The sequence below is a fragment of the Mobula birostris genome, chromosome 31 (genome assembly GCF_030028105.1).
Source record: "Mobula birostris isolate sMobBir1 chromosome 31, sMobBir1.hap1, whole genome shotgun sequence".
NCBI lineage: Eukaryota > Metazoa > Chordata > Chondrichthyes > Myliobatiformes > Myliobatidae > Mobula > Mobula birostris.
This window is the reverse complement of record NC_092400.1, coordinates 25,697,925-25,713,936: the sequence shown is the minus strand read 5'-3', so window position 1 is coordinate 25,713,936 and position 16,012 is coordinate 25,697,925. Positions and strand designations below refer to the sequence as shown.

Here is a 16,012-nt window from a genome sequence, read left to right as displayed (position 1 = left end):
GCCAGGTTTAGTTGATTCTGAATGAAGTGCTGCTAATAATGTGAGAAGTGTTAAACTGTGGCTTTGGAACCGTATTATAAGCTAACCCTCTATCTCTCCCTCACAGGCCATGCTGGCTACCCTGTGTACAAGTACGTCCCCTACGGTCCAGTGGAGGAAGTTATTCCCTACCTGTCCAGACGCGCCCAGGAAAACAAGGGCATGGTGGCGGGAACCCAGCGGGAACGGCAGCTCCTGTGGGATGAACTGAAACGCAGGATCGTGAAGGGAGAACTATTCAGCCCCGTCTCTTAGAGAGACCCGTGGAATCGGGTTTCCAGGGCGGCCGCTGGCAAGGAGTTTATGTGATCTCTGCATGTGACGCTTCGGAGGTGTGGGGAAGGGAGTGCGGTTCTGTGACTCGATTCGGGTTATTCAAAGTATTGGGTTGCCCCTCAAACAAAGTTTATGGTTTAAAAAAAATAAATTTAATCACTTTTCAGGGTTTTCTTTTAAATATGAGAAAAGTTGACTATGGCTGTTTGCCATCTTGGTCTTGTGCAGGTAGCCCCCATTCTCTAATGTATTATACTTGTCAGGGAAAGCAAGAGGGCTCCACTGTTTGATGGGGGCGGGGGGAACCTTTCATAATTCTTCTATAAGCAGCAGTGGTTTCTAAAACGAGATGTAGATTATGGACTGAATGCCAAGGGCATTTCACAAGCTGTTTGCTGTGTGCAAAGCCATGCAAACAGCATTCTCCATTTGAAATGTACATGACTGAAGTATAAAGTATACATTTGTTTATACAGTATATAATTACCAAGCACCGGCTGTCAGCATTGGTAATGGACTAAGTAATTGCTATTTCCTCAGATTCTATTACGTGAAATGTTTGAATTTTGAATCAAGATGTAACTGCAAGCAGAATCGGGCCTGCATTCTGCACAAATCGGGCCTGCATTCTGCACAAATCAGGCCTGCATTCTGTACTCAAAAGTTAAGGCCTTGCATTGTGCACAAAAGGATCACAGCCTATTCTGACCTGTGAACTAGTTCTGTGCAGCTTCTCTCCCAGGCTGGCAGAATTAAAGCACTTTGCTGCACTTGAATCACAAATGCATGAATCGTTTCGGTTAACTTGGAGCACGATACTGTAAAAGTAAACACCAGAGGACTTGTCATGTGACGTAGGCAGAGCTAACCCAAGCAAAGAGTGGATCACTTGGTTTAATTCACATCCTGACTTGCCAGCTCTGTGTGACGATTTGCAAGGTTCTTCAGATGTGGACGACAATCAAGTGCTGGGAGCATTAAGCCGGTTAGGCAGCATCTGTGGAGGGAGAAGCAAAATTCCAACCTCAAGTTTTAGTTTATTTTTCAGCTCTTGAATGCTCTAATCTAGTATAGAAGCAGGTAGGCTACGGTGATGGTCATGGTGGGGAAGCAACCGTTCCCATCTCAGATACCTACTGTCTACAGTGCACCTGCTGCTCTTATCTCTTGACTGTCATGTTGAAGTAGGGTTCATGTATCTGAATTGATAAAGCATTGTGGACTGCCTAGCAGTGCTTTGGAGATTCCTCTTGATCTACCTCAGTGAAATGGCTCACCTTTTCTCTAAGAAGTGCGTTCAGTCACCAGGTTATATAGGGGAATTTTAATACCGGCAGCAGGATGAGTGATTCTTTAAAAGTCTGGGGCAAGGCCTGATCGTGACAGGACCACTTAAGCAGTTGTCTCATCTGCTGTACTGTTACAGTAATTTTCTTCCTGCTAGCCGAGGAAGGTGTTAAATTGTCCTTTACTTTTTTGGGATTGGGGTGAAATTGAGGCATGAGGATAAAAAGGGCTGGATCAGATTAGTATATTGGGCGGGGGAGGGAGGTGGAGAAGAAGTGGTCCTTTCTGTAAATCCAGGGAGATGCTGAGGGCTGGTACTATCAGGAGCAAGGTGTCAACTATCAGCCAGAAATGTGGATCCAATGTTGTACTGTCATCTGATAACAAGGTACAACTGGATACCCAAGGGCTTCGATTAACTGAGTAGCTTTGCTGGTTCTCGCTGGGGTTAGTTTGCGAACGGTGGCTCATGGAAGCAGTTTCTTTGTAAGGAACCCAGTGCTTGGGGTTTCGGTGTAGCCCATGTAGTTGCTTACTTCCACTGTTTTTGTTTTTGTCATCTTTGGTGTTCCATCCTGTATTTTTTCCCCATTCCTAGAGAAGAAGAACATCTGTTAAGCCGTCTGCAAGTTAATTATGAATAGGTGCTGCAAATTCCCTGGTGTCCATGACAAGTGAGATGCTACATATATTTTAAAAACTTCAATCTGTTTTACAATCTGGTTGCCATAGCTTGGGTGGGGGGTGGGTGTTAGTTGGGATAAGCTCCCACTACCTATTGAAAGCCCACTAGTGTGCATCTCAAATAGCCTGTGGCAATTATGTCTTGCTTCTGGCCTTCACGTGTAGCTTAGTTACTAAGCCCAGCAGAACTGTTTCTACTGACAGGAGAAGGGGCAAATGCAGGTGACTGGAGCCTTAAAACCAGTCGCTCCGGGCAGATGGGGCTCGTCAGTTGTGGTTAGCCCCTCATCTAGGAGAAGGAAAACTCTTAATTTCAAACCTCCGCTACCTGAGGCTGTACCCACTCATGGGGGAGGTTTCAGGAGTAAATCCCAATGGGGAAAACCCAGAGCTGGTGTGATGGCTTTGTAGCTGGGGTTTTGGATAATAATGAAGATGGGTGGAGGGGCAGGTGGTGTTGAAACAGGGAGGCTGCAGGAGGTCTTGGACAGATTAGGAGAATGGGCGAAGAAGTGGCAGATGGAATATAGTGTGGGAAGTGTATGGTCAGTCTACTTTTATTCTGTCAACATGCATGTTTTCTAAATGGAAAGAAAATTCAAAATTCTGAGGTGCAAAACATCTTGGGAGTCCTCAATCTGAATTGCATTCATTTTGTGAGGACTAGAATATAAAAGCAAGGATGTAATGCTGAGGCTTTATAAGGCACTGGTGAGGCCTCAGTTGGAGTATTATGAGTACTTTTGGGCCCCTTATTTAAGAAAGGATCTGTTAACATTGGACAGAGTTCAGAGGAGGTTCCTGAGAATGATTCTAGAATGAAAGCCGTATTGCATGAGGATCATTTGACTTCGAGCCTTTACTGGCAGGAATTTAGAAGACTGAGGAGGGATCTCATTGAAACCTATTGGCCTGGATAGAGTGGATGTGAAGAGAATGTTTCCTGTGTTGGGGGAAGTCTAGGACCAGAGGACACAGCATCAGAATGGTGGCGGGGGTGGGGAGGAGGAGTGGAGTCAATTTGGAACAGAGCTGAAGAGGAATTTCTTTAGCTAGAAGGTGGTCAATCTGGAATCTGTTGTCACAGGTGGCCATGGAGGGCAGGCCCTTGGGTGTGTAGCGCGGAGGTTGATGGGTTCTGGATTAGTCAGAGTGTGAAAGGTTACGGGAAGGAGGCAGGAGAATTGGGTTGAGAGGGAAATGGATGAAATGGCAGAGCAGGCTCAGTGGCAGATTGCCTGATTCTGCTGTTTTAGACTATAAGACATAAGTGGTCCATAAACCTCTTTCTTATGGTATTGGTCCATAGCATAAAAAAAGGTTAGGAACCACTGATCTAAAATGAGCATATTATCAGTTATCAATTCTGTTGCAGTAAATCTTAATCTTTGACATGAAAATCAACTTGCTTAAAAGCATTTCCTCTCTGGGGATGTTAAATACAACACAGCCCGGCACGTGTCAGCCTATCATTCATTTTGCTTGCAGTTGAGTGGGCAGAGAAGCGAAAGGTGGCATTGTGCCAGTTGTAAGAAGCCTCTGGGCAGTCTCTGAACAGCATTCTGCATCCCCCCCAACCCAGTGCTTAGAGTTCAGGAAGCGATGGAGTTGTCTTTCACACACCGTCTCCTGATCCTTACAGTGCAAATCCCATGTCAAGCAGGAGATTCTGCCGATGCTGGAGGAACTGAGAAAAGTCAGATAGCATCCATGGCGGAGAATAAATAGATGATGTTTCGGGCTGAGATCTTTCTTGATCATGATGAAGAGTCTTGGCCTGAAATGTTGACTGGATACTCTCCATGGAGGCATAATGTTGAATATTATTACTCTATGGATAGGAAAAGTTTAGCAAGTGTTCCCAAACTAGAGTCCGTGGACTCCTCAGTTAATGTTAGGGGTCCATGGCATAAACTGTAAAGGGATAGGAGTCAAACACAGGCAAATGGGACTAGTTTGAATGGACATTTTGGTCAGCATGGAGGAGATGGTCTTCATGCTACATTTCTCTAGGACTTGAATCAGAATCAAGTTTGTATATTTAAATATATATGGATGTGGGGGTAGAAGGGTGGGTTGGCCAGTTTGCAGACAACACAAAGGTTGGTGGTGTTGTAGATGGTGTAGAGGATTGTCGAAGATTGCAGAGAGACATTGATAGGATGCAGAAGTGGGCTGAGAAGTGGCAGATGGAGTTCAACCCGGAGAAGTATGAGGTGGTACACTTTGGAAGGACAAACTCCAAGGCAGAGTACAAAGTAAATGGAAGGATACTTGGTAGTGTGGAGGAGCAGAGGGATCTGGGGGTACATGTCCACAAATCCCTGAAAGCTACCTCACAGGTGGATAGGGTAGTTAAGAAAGCTTATGGGGTGTTAGCTTTCATAAGTCGAGGGATAGAGTTTGAGTTGCGATGTAATGATGCAGCTCTTTAAACTCTGATTAGGCCACACTTGGTGTACTGTGTCCAGTTCTGGTCACCTCACAATAGGAAGCATGTGGAAGCATTGGAAAGGGTACAGAGGAGATTTACCAGGATGCTGCCTGGTTAGAGAGTATGGATTATAATCAGAGATTAAGGGAGCTAGGGCTTTACTCTTTGGAGAGAAGGAGGATGAGAGGAGACATGACAGAGGTGTACAGATGATAAGAGGAATAGATAGAGTGGATAGCCAGCGCCTCTTCCCCAGGGCACTACTGCTCAATACAAGAGGACATGGCTTTAAGGTAAGGGGTGGGAAGTTCAAGGGGGATATTAGAGGAAGGTTTTTTACTCAGTGGTTGCTGAGTGGAATGCATTGTCTGAGTCAGTGGTGGAGGCAGATACACTAGTGAAGTTTAAGATACTACTAGACAGGTATATGGAGGAATTTAAGGTGGGGGGTTATATGGGAGGCAGGGTTTGAGGGTTGGCACAACATTGTGGGCCGAAGGGCCTGTACTGTGCTGTACTATGTTCGTTCGTGTTCTCGTTTTCTCTCTCTCTCTCTCATATATATATATATATATATATATATATATATATATATATATAATGTGTGTATGTATATATAAGATTTTTCTTCTTTTCCTCACCCCTTATGGGTGATGTGTATGTGTATTTTCCTCTACTGGACTGAGGTATCAAATGTTGTTCCTGCGATTTGCTGGAGCCACTCTCCCAGTCCAGGTGTCACAGCTCCGAGTGCTCCTATCACCACCGGGATTACTCCAGCTTTAACCTTCCGCAGCCTTTCCATCTGCTCTTTCAAGCCCTGCTATTCCTCCAGCTCCTCGTACTCTTTCCTCCTGATCTTACTGTCATTCGGCATTGCCACATCGATTACTATTGCTTTCTTCCTTTCCTTGTGCTGTATTACTATGTCAGTTGGTTGGCCAGTACCTGCTTATCGGTCTCCATTTGAAAATCCCACAGTATCTTCACTCTGTCGTTCTCCACTACCTTCCCGGTGTTTCCCATTTGGACTTGGGAGTGTCCAATCCATATATATAATATTTATATTATGTGCAGGTATTCCTGTACACAATTCCTGCAACTTGCTTGTGCTGTTCAGTGTATGCTGTTCCTGCCTGCATCTTGCACCCTGCTACTCCTTGCTGGATAGTTTTAGTGGATTCCTTACGCAGTCTGCACCTTGGGTCTTGTCTGGTGTGATAGACCCCTGCTTCTCTTGCTTTCCAGCTCAGCATCTGTTCTTGTGCAGCCACGAGCAGTGCCTCTGTGCTGTCCCTCAGCCCTGCCGTTTCCAGCCATTGGGAGGACGTTCTTATGTTAGCCACCTCTCATGTCTGGTGACGGTACAGTGGCTTGTCCTGCCATGGCCTCTGGTCCTCTGGCTCTGTTTCACCCTAATCTATTTCCATATCCCCTGCCTGCTGTCTAAGGTATTCTCCAAGGAGGTCATCTTTGGGGGGGCACCAACTCAATGGCCTCCTATCTCTTCCACCAGCACCTTGTGGATGGGAAGGAAAGATTTCAGTCACCCTAATCTCCTTCAAGTATTAATGTTAGGTTTTAATAACGCTCTTAAGACTTTAACTAAACTAATTTAGTATTTTAAACTAAATTCAGAATATTGAGAAGTCAAGGAGGAGATTTAAACTTGCAGAACAATAATTCTATGGATTGTATTTGTCTGTGCTTTTCATACCAATTATGTATGTTGGTGCTTATTCTAGGATGAAAAAGGCCACCAGGAGATGAGGAGAACTGCTCAAACGCATGCACCTTGTGTATTCCACTCCAACAATTTCTGTATACAGGCATAGATTGTAAATGTCGCAGTTGTGTATATGACGCAAACATAGAACTTGAGAGTTACTGAAATACAAGCTCATTCTTGGAAACTCTGTAAGTCGTGCCGTATCTGAGGAATGAGAAGCAGGGTTAATGTTTCAAATTGAAGGCCTTTTGCCAGAACTAGGAAAATCCTCAGCAAAGATATTTTCCCTAAATGCTTACCTCTGCTTTCCCCAGAGTGATTTTTATCTGACGAGAGTGTGTACTGCACTTTTTTCAGATTTCCAGCATTTATGTTTATTTCTTGGAGAGCTTCCTCCTGTTCTGGCCAGTGTTTATCTCAGCCAACATCATTGAGGCAGATTATCAGGTTGTTATCATATTTCTATTGACAGGAATGTGCTCTATGGACAATTCAATGTAAAAACCTGTTTTACAAGGAGTTGTAAAAGACAGTATAATACAAATATTTATTTTTTCCCTCAATGATGTCACTCTTTATCATGCAACAATTTCCTATTTTCAAGTAGGTTTGAGATAGAGTTAATCTTTATCGTTGTGATGGTAACACTGCAGTTTAGACTGTTCGGTGTACTATCGCCAACATACACTGCAGTTTCTTGCCTTGTTTGTGCCAGAGTGGGCCTCACCCTTTTTGTGTGTGTGTGTATGAATACATTAATTGCATGCTAACAAGGGACGTGTGAGTGCCTCGCTTAAAGAAAACTGGAAGTTACACCTGCTTTTTGGACTCCCCGTGTCTTCCTTTGAATTAGTGTAATAGTTTGAAGTTACAAAACATTTTTTTTATATACACACACACACACACACCCCCACCCACCACCCACCTGCAGGTTCCACTCCACGTTTTACCCACCATTCTGACTTAAAAATACATCACTGATCCTTTGTCGTCACTAAGTCTAAAGCACAAGCTTCGCAATCAACGTGGTGGAAATATCATCACTGGAAAGACTGCAGCTGTTCAAAAAGGTGGGTGACCACAACTTTCTTTAGGGTCGGTGGAATTGGGTGACAAATCCTGGTCTTGTTAGCCATAACTGTGTAATGAAGTATGAAAACAAGAAGCTTAGCTGTTACCCTGCCACGTGAATTACTCTGGTGGCTGTGTCATTGGTCACAGATCCAATTTAGTCATGGAGTTGGTGGGCACCACAGCCCATTGAGCCTACACCACCAACTTTACACTTATCCTGTGATAATCCCAGTTTTATGTTTCCCCCACATGCTAGTCCACTCCCCCCAGATTCTACCCCTCAATAAGGGCAATTATGCAGTGGCAAATGGAAGTATCAGTCCGCACATCTTTGGGATGTGGTAGGATGAGATGGCTAGGAGGAACGCACGCGGTCACAGGAAGAACGCGCAGAGTCCGCACGGACACAGCCTGGCTCTCTGAAGCATCAGTGCTACTCACTGCATCACCGTGCCATCCTCTAACGCAGGCGCCCCCAGCCTGGGGTGCACAGAACCCTCGATTCATGGTAGGAGGTCCATGACGTTAAAAAGGTTGGGGAACCTCTGCTTTAGGGTAAGAGTCGTCCAGTCCTTGTGTAAGACGGTCATGGACAGACTTGATTGGGCACAGATTGTGCAGGGGATGTGATTAGCTTTAAGCCAGCTGCGGAAGGGTATCAGAATCATCAAAATACTATAACAGCTACAGTATAGTATCCAAAATTATTTTGCCAGAATATAAACTGAACTGGACATTAAATGTGGACATAGTGGTGTCAAGAAAACAACCTCTCCCTCAATGTTGCCAAAACAAAGGAGTTGGTTGTGGACTGACTACAGGAGGAGTGGAGACAGGCTAACCCCTATTGGTATCAATGGATCTGGGGTTGAGGGGTGAACAGCTTTAAGTTCCTTGGCATACACATCACCAAGGATCCCATATGGTCTGTACATACCGGCTGTGTGGTGAAAAAAGCGCAACAGCGCCTCATCCAAGTCAGACGGTTGACGAAGTTTGGTATGGCTCCCAAAATCCTAAGGACTTTCTACAGGAACACAATTGAGAGCATCCTGACTGGCTGTATCACTGCCTGGTATGGGAACTGTACTTCCCTCAATCACAGGACTCTGCAGAGAGTGGTGCAGACATCCCAGCACATCAGTAGATGGGAACTTCCCACTATTCAGGACATTTACAAAGACAGGTGAGTAAAAAGGGCCTGAAGGATCACTGGGGACCCAAGTTACCCCGTCCACAATCTATTCTCACTGCTACCATCCGGGAAACGGTACCGCAGCATAAAAACCAGGACCAACAGGCTCCAGGACAGCTTCTTCCACCAAGTCATCAGACTGCTTAATTCATGCTGACACATCTGTATTTCTGTGTTATGTTGACTGACCTGTTGTGCATACTATTTATTACAAATTACTATTAATTGCATATTGCGCATTTAGACAGAGACATAACGTAAGGGATTTTTACTCATGCATATGAAGGATGTAGGTAATAAAGTCAATTCAATCCCATAGAGACACTTTAGAACAGGCAACCAAGCACCCGCACAAACAATAGTTCCAATGTTACGGATCCTTGTGAATGCAACATGGAAAATCTGTCAGAGGGAGTTTGTGCACAGAGTTGTACAGCACCAAAAGAGGCCCTTTGGCCCATTGTGTCTGTGCTGACCTTTTTGCCATTGGGCACTAATTCCATTTGCCCACATTTGGATTGAATCCACTGAAATGCCTCTTAGATGTAGTGATTGGATCTGATTTCAACACCTTGTTGGAAGCCATTGTGTTTTTGATTAAATAATATAACATTTGTACTTTCCAGCAAACTCATTTATTTTTCCACAGTATGTGGTGGTTCATCCCCACCCACTGGCAGAAAGTGGTATAGCAGCTTAACTGACAGTTCATCTCCTTTCTCATTTTCATTAGATAAGTATTAGCATATTACCCACATGATTTAATTCTTATTATGTAGCCTATTAACTAGCTTATTTCTATTTAAGGAATTTCTTTTGTGTCCTGACAAAGGGTCTTGGCCCAAAACATCAACTGTACCTCTTCCTATAGATGCTGCCTGGCCTGCTGCGTTCACCAGCATTTTTTGTGTGTGTTGCTTGAATTTCCAGCATCTGCAGATTTCATCGTGTTTAAGGAATTTCTCTTCTCAGTCATAAAATTGATGGATTTTTCAGAAGAGCTATTTTTTTCTTCTTTACTTTTTTTTTGTCTTCACACTGTTTGTTGTTATTTACCTCAGCATTGTTTCTCAACTCTTTACTTAGTTTGCTTAGTATTTGTATGTTTGTTTGTACTGTAAAATAAACAGTGATCCAATGGCTTCCTCCTGCAGTGAGTGCCAGATATCAACTACTCTCTGTAAAAAGAATAAAACTTATCTGTCAGTTTTAGAACTCCTCCCTCTCTTTAGAAGAAGGGGGAGGGGAATCTGATTGTTTTGGTTCAATCTTAAAGGGCCTGGATACATTAGAGTAGACAGGGAGAGGATGTTTCCTGTAGTGGGCGAGTCAAGGACCAGAGGGCACAGCCTCAGACTTGAGAGACATCCATTTAGAACAGAGATGAGGAGGAACTTGTTCGGCCAAAGGGTGGGGAAATCATGGAATTCATTGCCACAGATGGCTGTGGAGGCCAAGTCATTGGGTAAATTTAAAGCAGGGGTTGATTAGGTTCTTCAAAGTTAGAGAGGCAAAGGATGGGGTTGAGAGGAAAAATAAATCAGCCATGATGGAATGGTGGAACAGACTCGATGGGATGAATGGCCCAATTCTGCTCTTAATGTCTTATGGTCTCTGTCTTTAAAGTAACACCCTCCTGTTTTTTTTTGCCACAGGAAATAGATTTTGACTCTCCACTCCATGTGCACATCACAAGTCCTGGTTATGCGACCACTGACGCCAGGCAGACAATTGCTGAAGAGCATTGATAATGGCTGGGGTCACCCATCTTGTAAAGTCACTGCCCAGAAGATGGCAATGGCAAACTACCTCTGTAGAAGAAATTGCCAGGAACAATCATGAGCATGGAGACCATGATCGCCCACGTCATACGACACGGCACATAGTGATGATGTCATATGACATGCACATGATGATGATAATGATGGCTGCATGTATTCCTGTGTAGAAGGTTACCCTTTGGTCTCCTTCGATCCTCACTCAAATTCTGTGGAAACCATTCTCCCCTGTGCAGGTAACTGCAATTAACTTGTGACCACTGTGCCTCTAGGTTTCTATGAAAACATAAACTCACTTTGGCAGATGGTTGGCGATGGGAGTGCCTCGGCAGACAAGGCACTTTCCACCCCCACCTCCCGTGGCATGGTTAAAAATAAAGCAATGGGGATGTTTAACACGTAGGTGCTGTCAAGGGTCTCGTTTAGTGATGTCATCAGCTTATTTGTACGAACCACTGATGTGCTGCCCACAATTGTTTAGGGCATTAGCAGCCTCGGAAGAAGCCATAATGTGGAGTAACAGTGCTGTGGAACCTGCTGCTTCATCAGTAACACGTATATACTTCTCTCAGCCCAAGCTTGCAATTTTAATGAACGTCTCTGTAGTACTCAGTACATCCTGCTCAGAGGTTGCCATTGTGAATTCAATCACTCCTGCTTGAGCTCTGGCACTCACTGTGTGTGTGTGTGTGTGAACCAATTACTGGTAATTAGTGTGGGCCTGGCTGGTGCTCAGAATCCCAGAAATCTCCTCAGGCCCCATTAGGCAGTTCCAACGTTTTCTGAGCAGGTCTGACACGTTTACGTTATGTACAGATTGCTCTGCGTGGGATTGGCACCGACCTATTGGGCCAAGTGCTCTCCGTCTCTTGCCAGGATGACGCTGCGATGTCTCGTGGCGGCGGAAATTCTGGAAAATCCAAGTGCGAAAGAAGTGAAAACAGTCCCGCTGGAGGAACTCAGTGGGTCGAGCAACATCTGTTTGGGGGGGCGGGGTGGAGGAATCAAAACCCTGCATCAGGACTAAAACTGAGATGTCAGCAAAGTTCCTCTTCCCCCCCCCCCACCACACAGATGCTTCTCGACCTACTGACTTCCTCCAGCTGATTGTTTGTTGCTCCAGATCGCAGCATCTACAGCCTCTTGTCTCATCATTACTAAGTAAATTGCTGTGCACTGATGCTTGGTTCATGTCCAGAATGAATGAGCCATTGCTGTCAAATCCCTCAACTTTTCCTTCAGACACAGCTTTTTCAGACTGGTGACATCAAACTCCCAACACCCGGAAACGACTAGAGCTGGGACTCCCAACCTTTATTAACCCTGTCATTAACCCAGAGGTCCCCGAACCCCAGGTTGGAACCCCGGCACGAGAGGAGCAGTCTGCCCCAGGAAGGGTGACTACCGAGAGGAAACCCAATTCTCCAGTTGCAGTTTTTTCTTTGGGAGCTCTTGGCATACTAACCGGGGCCATCGTTGGGGAGAGGAGGCAGCAGTCAGAATGCAAACACTGGCTGCTTCTCCGAAATCAATAGGGTTTCCTTCAAGAACTAAGCTCAAACAAATGATGTGCAAATCGTTTACAAAACTGCCGGTGGAACTCACCAAGTCACCTGCGAGGTTTCGACCCAAAATGTTGTACATTCCTTTCTCTCCACAGATGTTGCCTGACCGGCTGAGTTCCGCGAGCAGGTTGTTTGTTGTTCCAGATTGCAGCATCTTGTGTCTGCAAAAGAAATTATTTATTTCTAGATCACCTTTGAATCTGCTTTTCAATAAAGTTTGATAAAGAACTCTAAGGAATGCACACATGGATCTCAATTGCATACTGTTATCCAAGAGTTGGAGCCATTCTTGGCTGGTTACGGTAACAATGGCTCAGTAAGGATAGCTGGGTACAGGTTGGCCCAGTGGTAGTCCACAGACTCAGTGAAAGCAGGCCCATGGATCTGCACTGGGCTTCAGCTGAACAATTTTGGGTGAGATCCTGCCCGATGGTCAACCAGACTGACAGCTGGACGGGAGTGTGGGAGGCACTGATGGAGTCCCAGGTAGGGGTCTGAAAACCTGTGCCAACCTGCTGGCAGGAGTGCTCAAGAACATCTTCAGTCTGTCACCGCTGCAGTCAGAGGTTCCCATCGGCTTCAAAAGGGTGACATTCCTATGGGTGCCCAAGAAGAGCAGGGTGAGCTGCCTCAATGACTATCTCCCAGTGGCACTCACATCTACTGTGATGAAGTGCATTGGGAGGTAGGCCATGGCTAGAATCAACACCTGCCTAAGCAAAGACCTGGACATGCTGTAATTTGCCTATCACCGCAATAGGACTACAGCAGATGCAATCTCACCTGAACAATAGTGATACACTACATACCCACTACAGGCTGCTGTTTATAGATTACAGCTCATCATTCAACACAATCATACCCTCAGTTCTAATTAACAAGCTTCAAAAGCTGGACCTCTGTACTCCCTCTGCAGCTGGATCCTTGACTTCCTCACTGGTAGACCAGGGTCTGTGCAGATTAGAAGTAACATCTCCTCCTCGCTGACAATCAATATTGGCGCACCTTTAGGATGTGTGCTTAGCCCTCTGCTCTACTCTCCCTACACCCATGACTGTGTGGCTAGGCACAGCTCAAATTCCACCTATAAATTTGCCAAGGACACCACTATTGTTGGCAGATTTCAGATGGATACGAGGAGGTGTACAGGAGCAAGATGGGTGGATCAGCTGGCTAAGATGTGCTATAGCCACAACGTCAGCAAGTCCAGGGAATTTATTGTGGACTTCAGGACAGGAAAGTTGAGGGAACACACACCAGGTCTCACTAAGGGATCAGAAGTGGAAAGGGTGAGAAATTTCAAGCTCCTGGGTGCCAACATCTCTGAGGAACCATCCTGGGTGCGACATATCGGTGCAGCTACAAAGAAGACACAGCAGCAGCTTATAGTCTATTAGGAGTTCGAGAACACTTGGTATGTCACCAAGGACACTCAAAAATTTCTAAAGATATACAGTGGAGAGCCTTCTAACCGGCTTCATCGCCGTCCGGAATGCACAATTTCGGAAAAAGCTGAAGAAAGTTGTGAATTCTGTCTGCTCCATCATGGTCACTAGCCTCTCCAGCATCAAGGACATCTTCAGTAGGTGATACCTGAAAAGGTGGCATCCATCATTAAGAACCCCCATCACCTAGGACAAGTCCTCTTCTTGTTGCTACCATCAAGATGGAGGTACAGCGGCCTGAAGACACACACTGGACATTTCAGGAACAGCCAATTTATTTATTTATTTGGAGAAATAGCCCTTCCTGCCCTTCAAGCCGTGCTGCCCAGCAGTCCCGACAGCCCCTGACCTAACCCTAACCTATTCATGGGCCAACGAAACCAGAGCACCCGGAGAAAATCTGTGCAATCAATGGGGAGGATGTACAGACACCTTACAGATGACGTCAGAATTGAACTCCGACATCCCGAGCTGTAATAGTGTCACAATAACCGCCACACTACCATGGCACCCACGGGTGCTGAACTCCTCCTCCTTCTCCGTTGGATTTCTGAACAGACAATGAATACATGAACGCTAACTCACAATTTTCACCTTTTTTTTGCACTACCTTTAAATTTTAATTTCATATACTATATAATTATTGTAACTTACAGTCTTCTTTAATTGTTATGTATTGTACCGCTGCTACACAACAACAATTTTCACAACATGAGTCAGTGATATTAAACGTGTCTCTAAGGGGCGGGCATGCTCGGGGGCAGACCTCCCTCCTCTGCACCATGAGAAACATGGTAAACTGTAATGGTCAACCATAAGTCGTAGGAGCAGTGTTGGGCAATTTGTCCAATGAAGTCTGCTCCACCATTCCATCATGGCTGGTTTTATTCTCCCTCTCAACCTGAATTTCCTGCCTTCTCCACATAACCTTTGACACCCTTACTAATCAGGAACCTATCAACCTCCACTTTAAATATACCCAATAGTAGAATAACCCAGACTATTTTTCATATAATCTGTTAATCTCATCTCTGTGCTACAATGACTAGCAAATTAAATCCTCTTCTTTCTCTTAATCTATGTAATTTTCTTCCAGTAACTTTGTTCAGTTGTATAAACTCCTTTTACTATTTTATGGGAGTTCCCCGATGTCACTTTAGTCAATAATCCCTTTTTATTATTGTTAAACTCTCTGTTATTTCCTGAAACATTCTGCACTAGTAGCACATAGGCGGTTTATGATTTTCAGAATTCTCGAACCCAGCGGTCTTTGCAAGCTGATGCTCTAGTGTAAGTTCAGAATCAGAATCGGGTTTAATATCACGGCCATATGTCACACAATTTGTTGTGTTTATGGTGGCAATATGATGCAATACATAATAATAGAAAAAATATGAGTTACAGTAAGTATATATATATTAAATAGTTAAATTAGATATGGAATCCAAAAATAGAAATTAAAAAAGTAGTGAGGTAGTGTTCAAGGATTCAATGTCCATTCAAAAATTAGATGGCAGGTGGGAAGAATTTGCCCCTGAGTCATTGAGTGTGTGCCTTAAGGCGCCTGTCCCTCCTTCCTGATGAGAACAAAGCATGACACAGGTAATGGGTGTCCTTAATGATGGACACCATCTTTTTGAGGCATCAATTTTCAAGAGCACAAGTGATAGAAGACATCAAAGCAATGAAAGGACAAGGAAAGACAATAGAAGTTCATCATGTCCCTGTCGACCATAGCCATAGTTTATTGACGCACCACAGAAAACTTTTTTTCCAGATGTATAATGGGTTGGTATGACAGCTGCTCTGCATACGACTACAAGAAACTGCAGAGAGTTGTGGACACAACTGAGCACATCACGAGGGCCAAACTTCCCTTTGTGGACTCTGTCTATAATTCTCACTGCCTCAGTAAAGCAGTAACATAATCAAAGACCCCGCCGATCCCAGTTGCTCTCTCTTCTCTCCTCTCCTGTTGGGCAGAAGATACAAAACCCTGAACATATTTGCCACCAGGCATAAGAACAGCTTCCCTCCATCAACATCAGACTCTTGAATGGATTACTTGTCAATAAGATAGACTCTTGGCCTCACAATCTACCTCCATATCATCTTCCACTTGATCATTAATATGCACTGCACCTTTTCAGTAGCTTTTAAACTTCATTCTGCATTTTTATTATTTCACAACACATGCCGGTGATATTAAATCTGATGCTGATTCTAACTCAATGCACACTGTGTAATGAGTTGATCTTTAGAGACAGTATGCAAGACAAGCTTTTCACTGTATCATGATACATGCAACAATAATAAACCAATGCCAATACCAATAGTGTGAAGGGTGAATCTGAGGTTAATTGGATATTATGTTAATGAATATTGTGAAGCTTCACAAGGCTAAGTTCTCTAGTCCTGCTATTTGTTACTTGTTGTCTTATACTAATCGACACTCATACACAACCTGTTAATACCGATATTAACTATAATTGCGTACTTTATGTAA

General features: G+C 44.4%; 1 protein-coding gene across 1 annotated transcript in view; it reads left to right on the top strand.

The window, feature by feature from the left end:
* LOC140190923 (proline dehydrogenase 1, mitochondrial-like) overlaps positions 1-481 on the top strand; it is a 52,045-nt gene extending 51,564 nt beyond the window's left edge. The window contains exon 14 of the mRNA XM_072247884.1: positions 107-481. Coding sequence (XP_072103985.1) covers positions 107-294 — 188 coding nt within the window. The 3' untranslated portion in view covers positions 295-481. The remainder of the gene's footprint in view (positions 1-106) is intronic.
* The last annotated feature ends 15,531 nt before the right edge of the window (positions 482-16,012 follow it).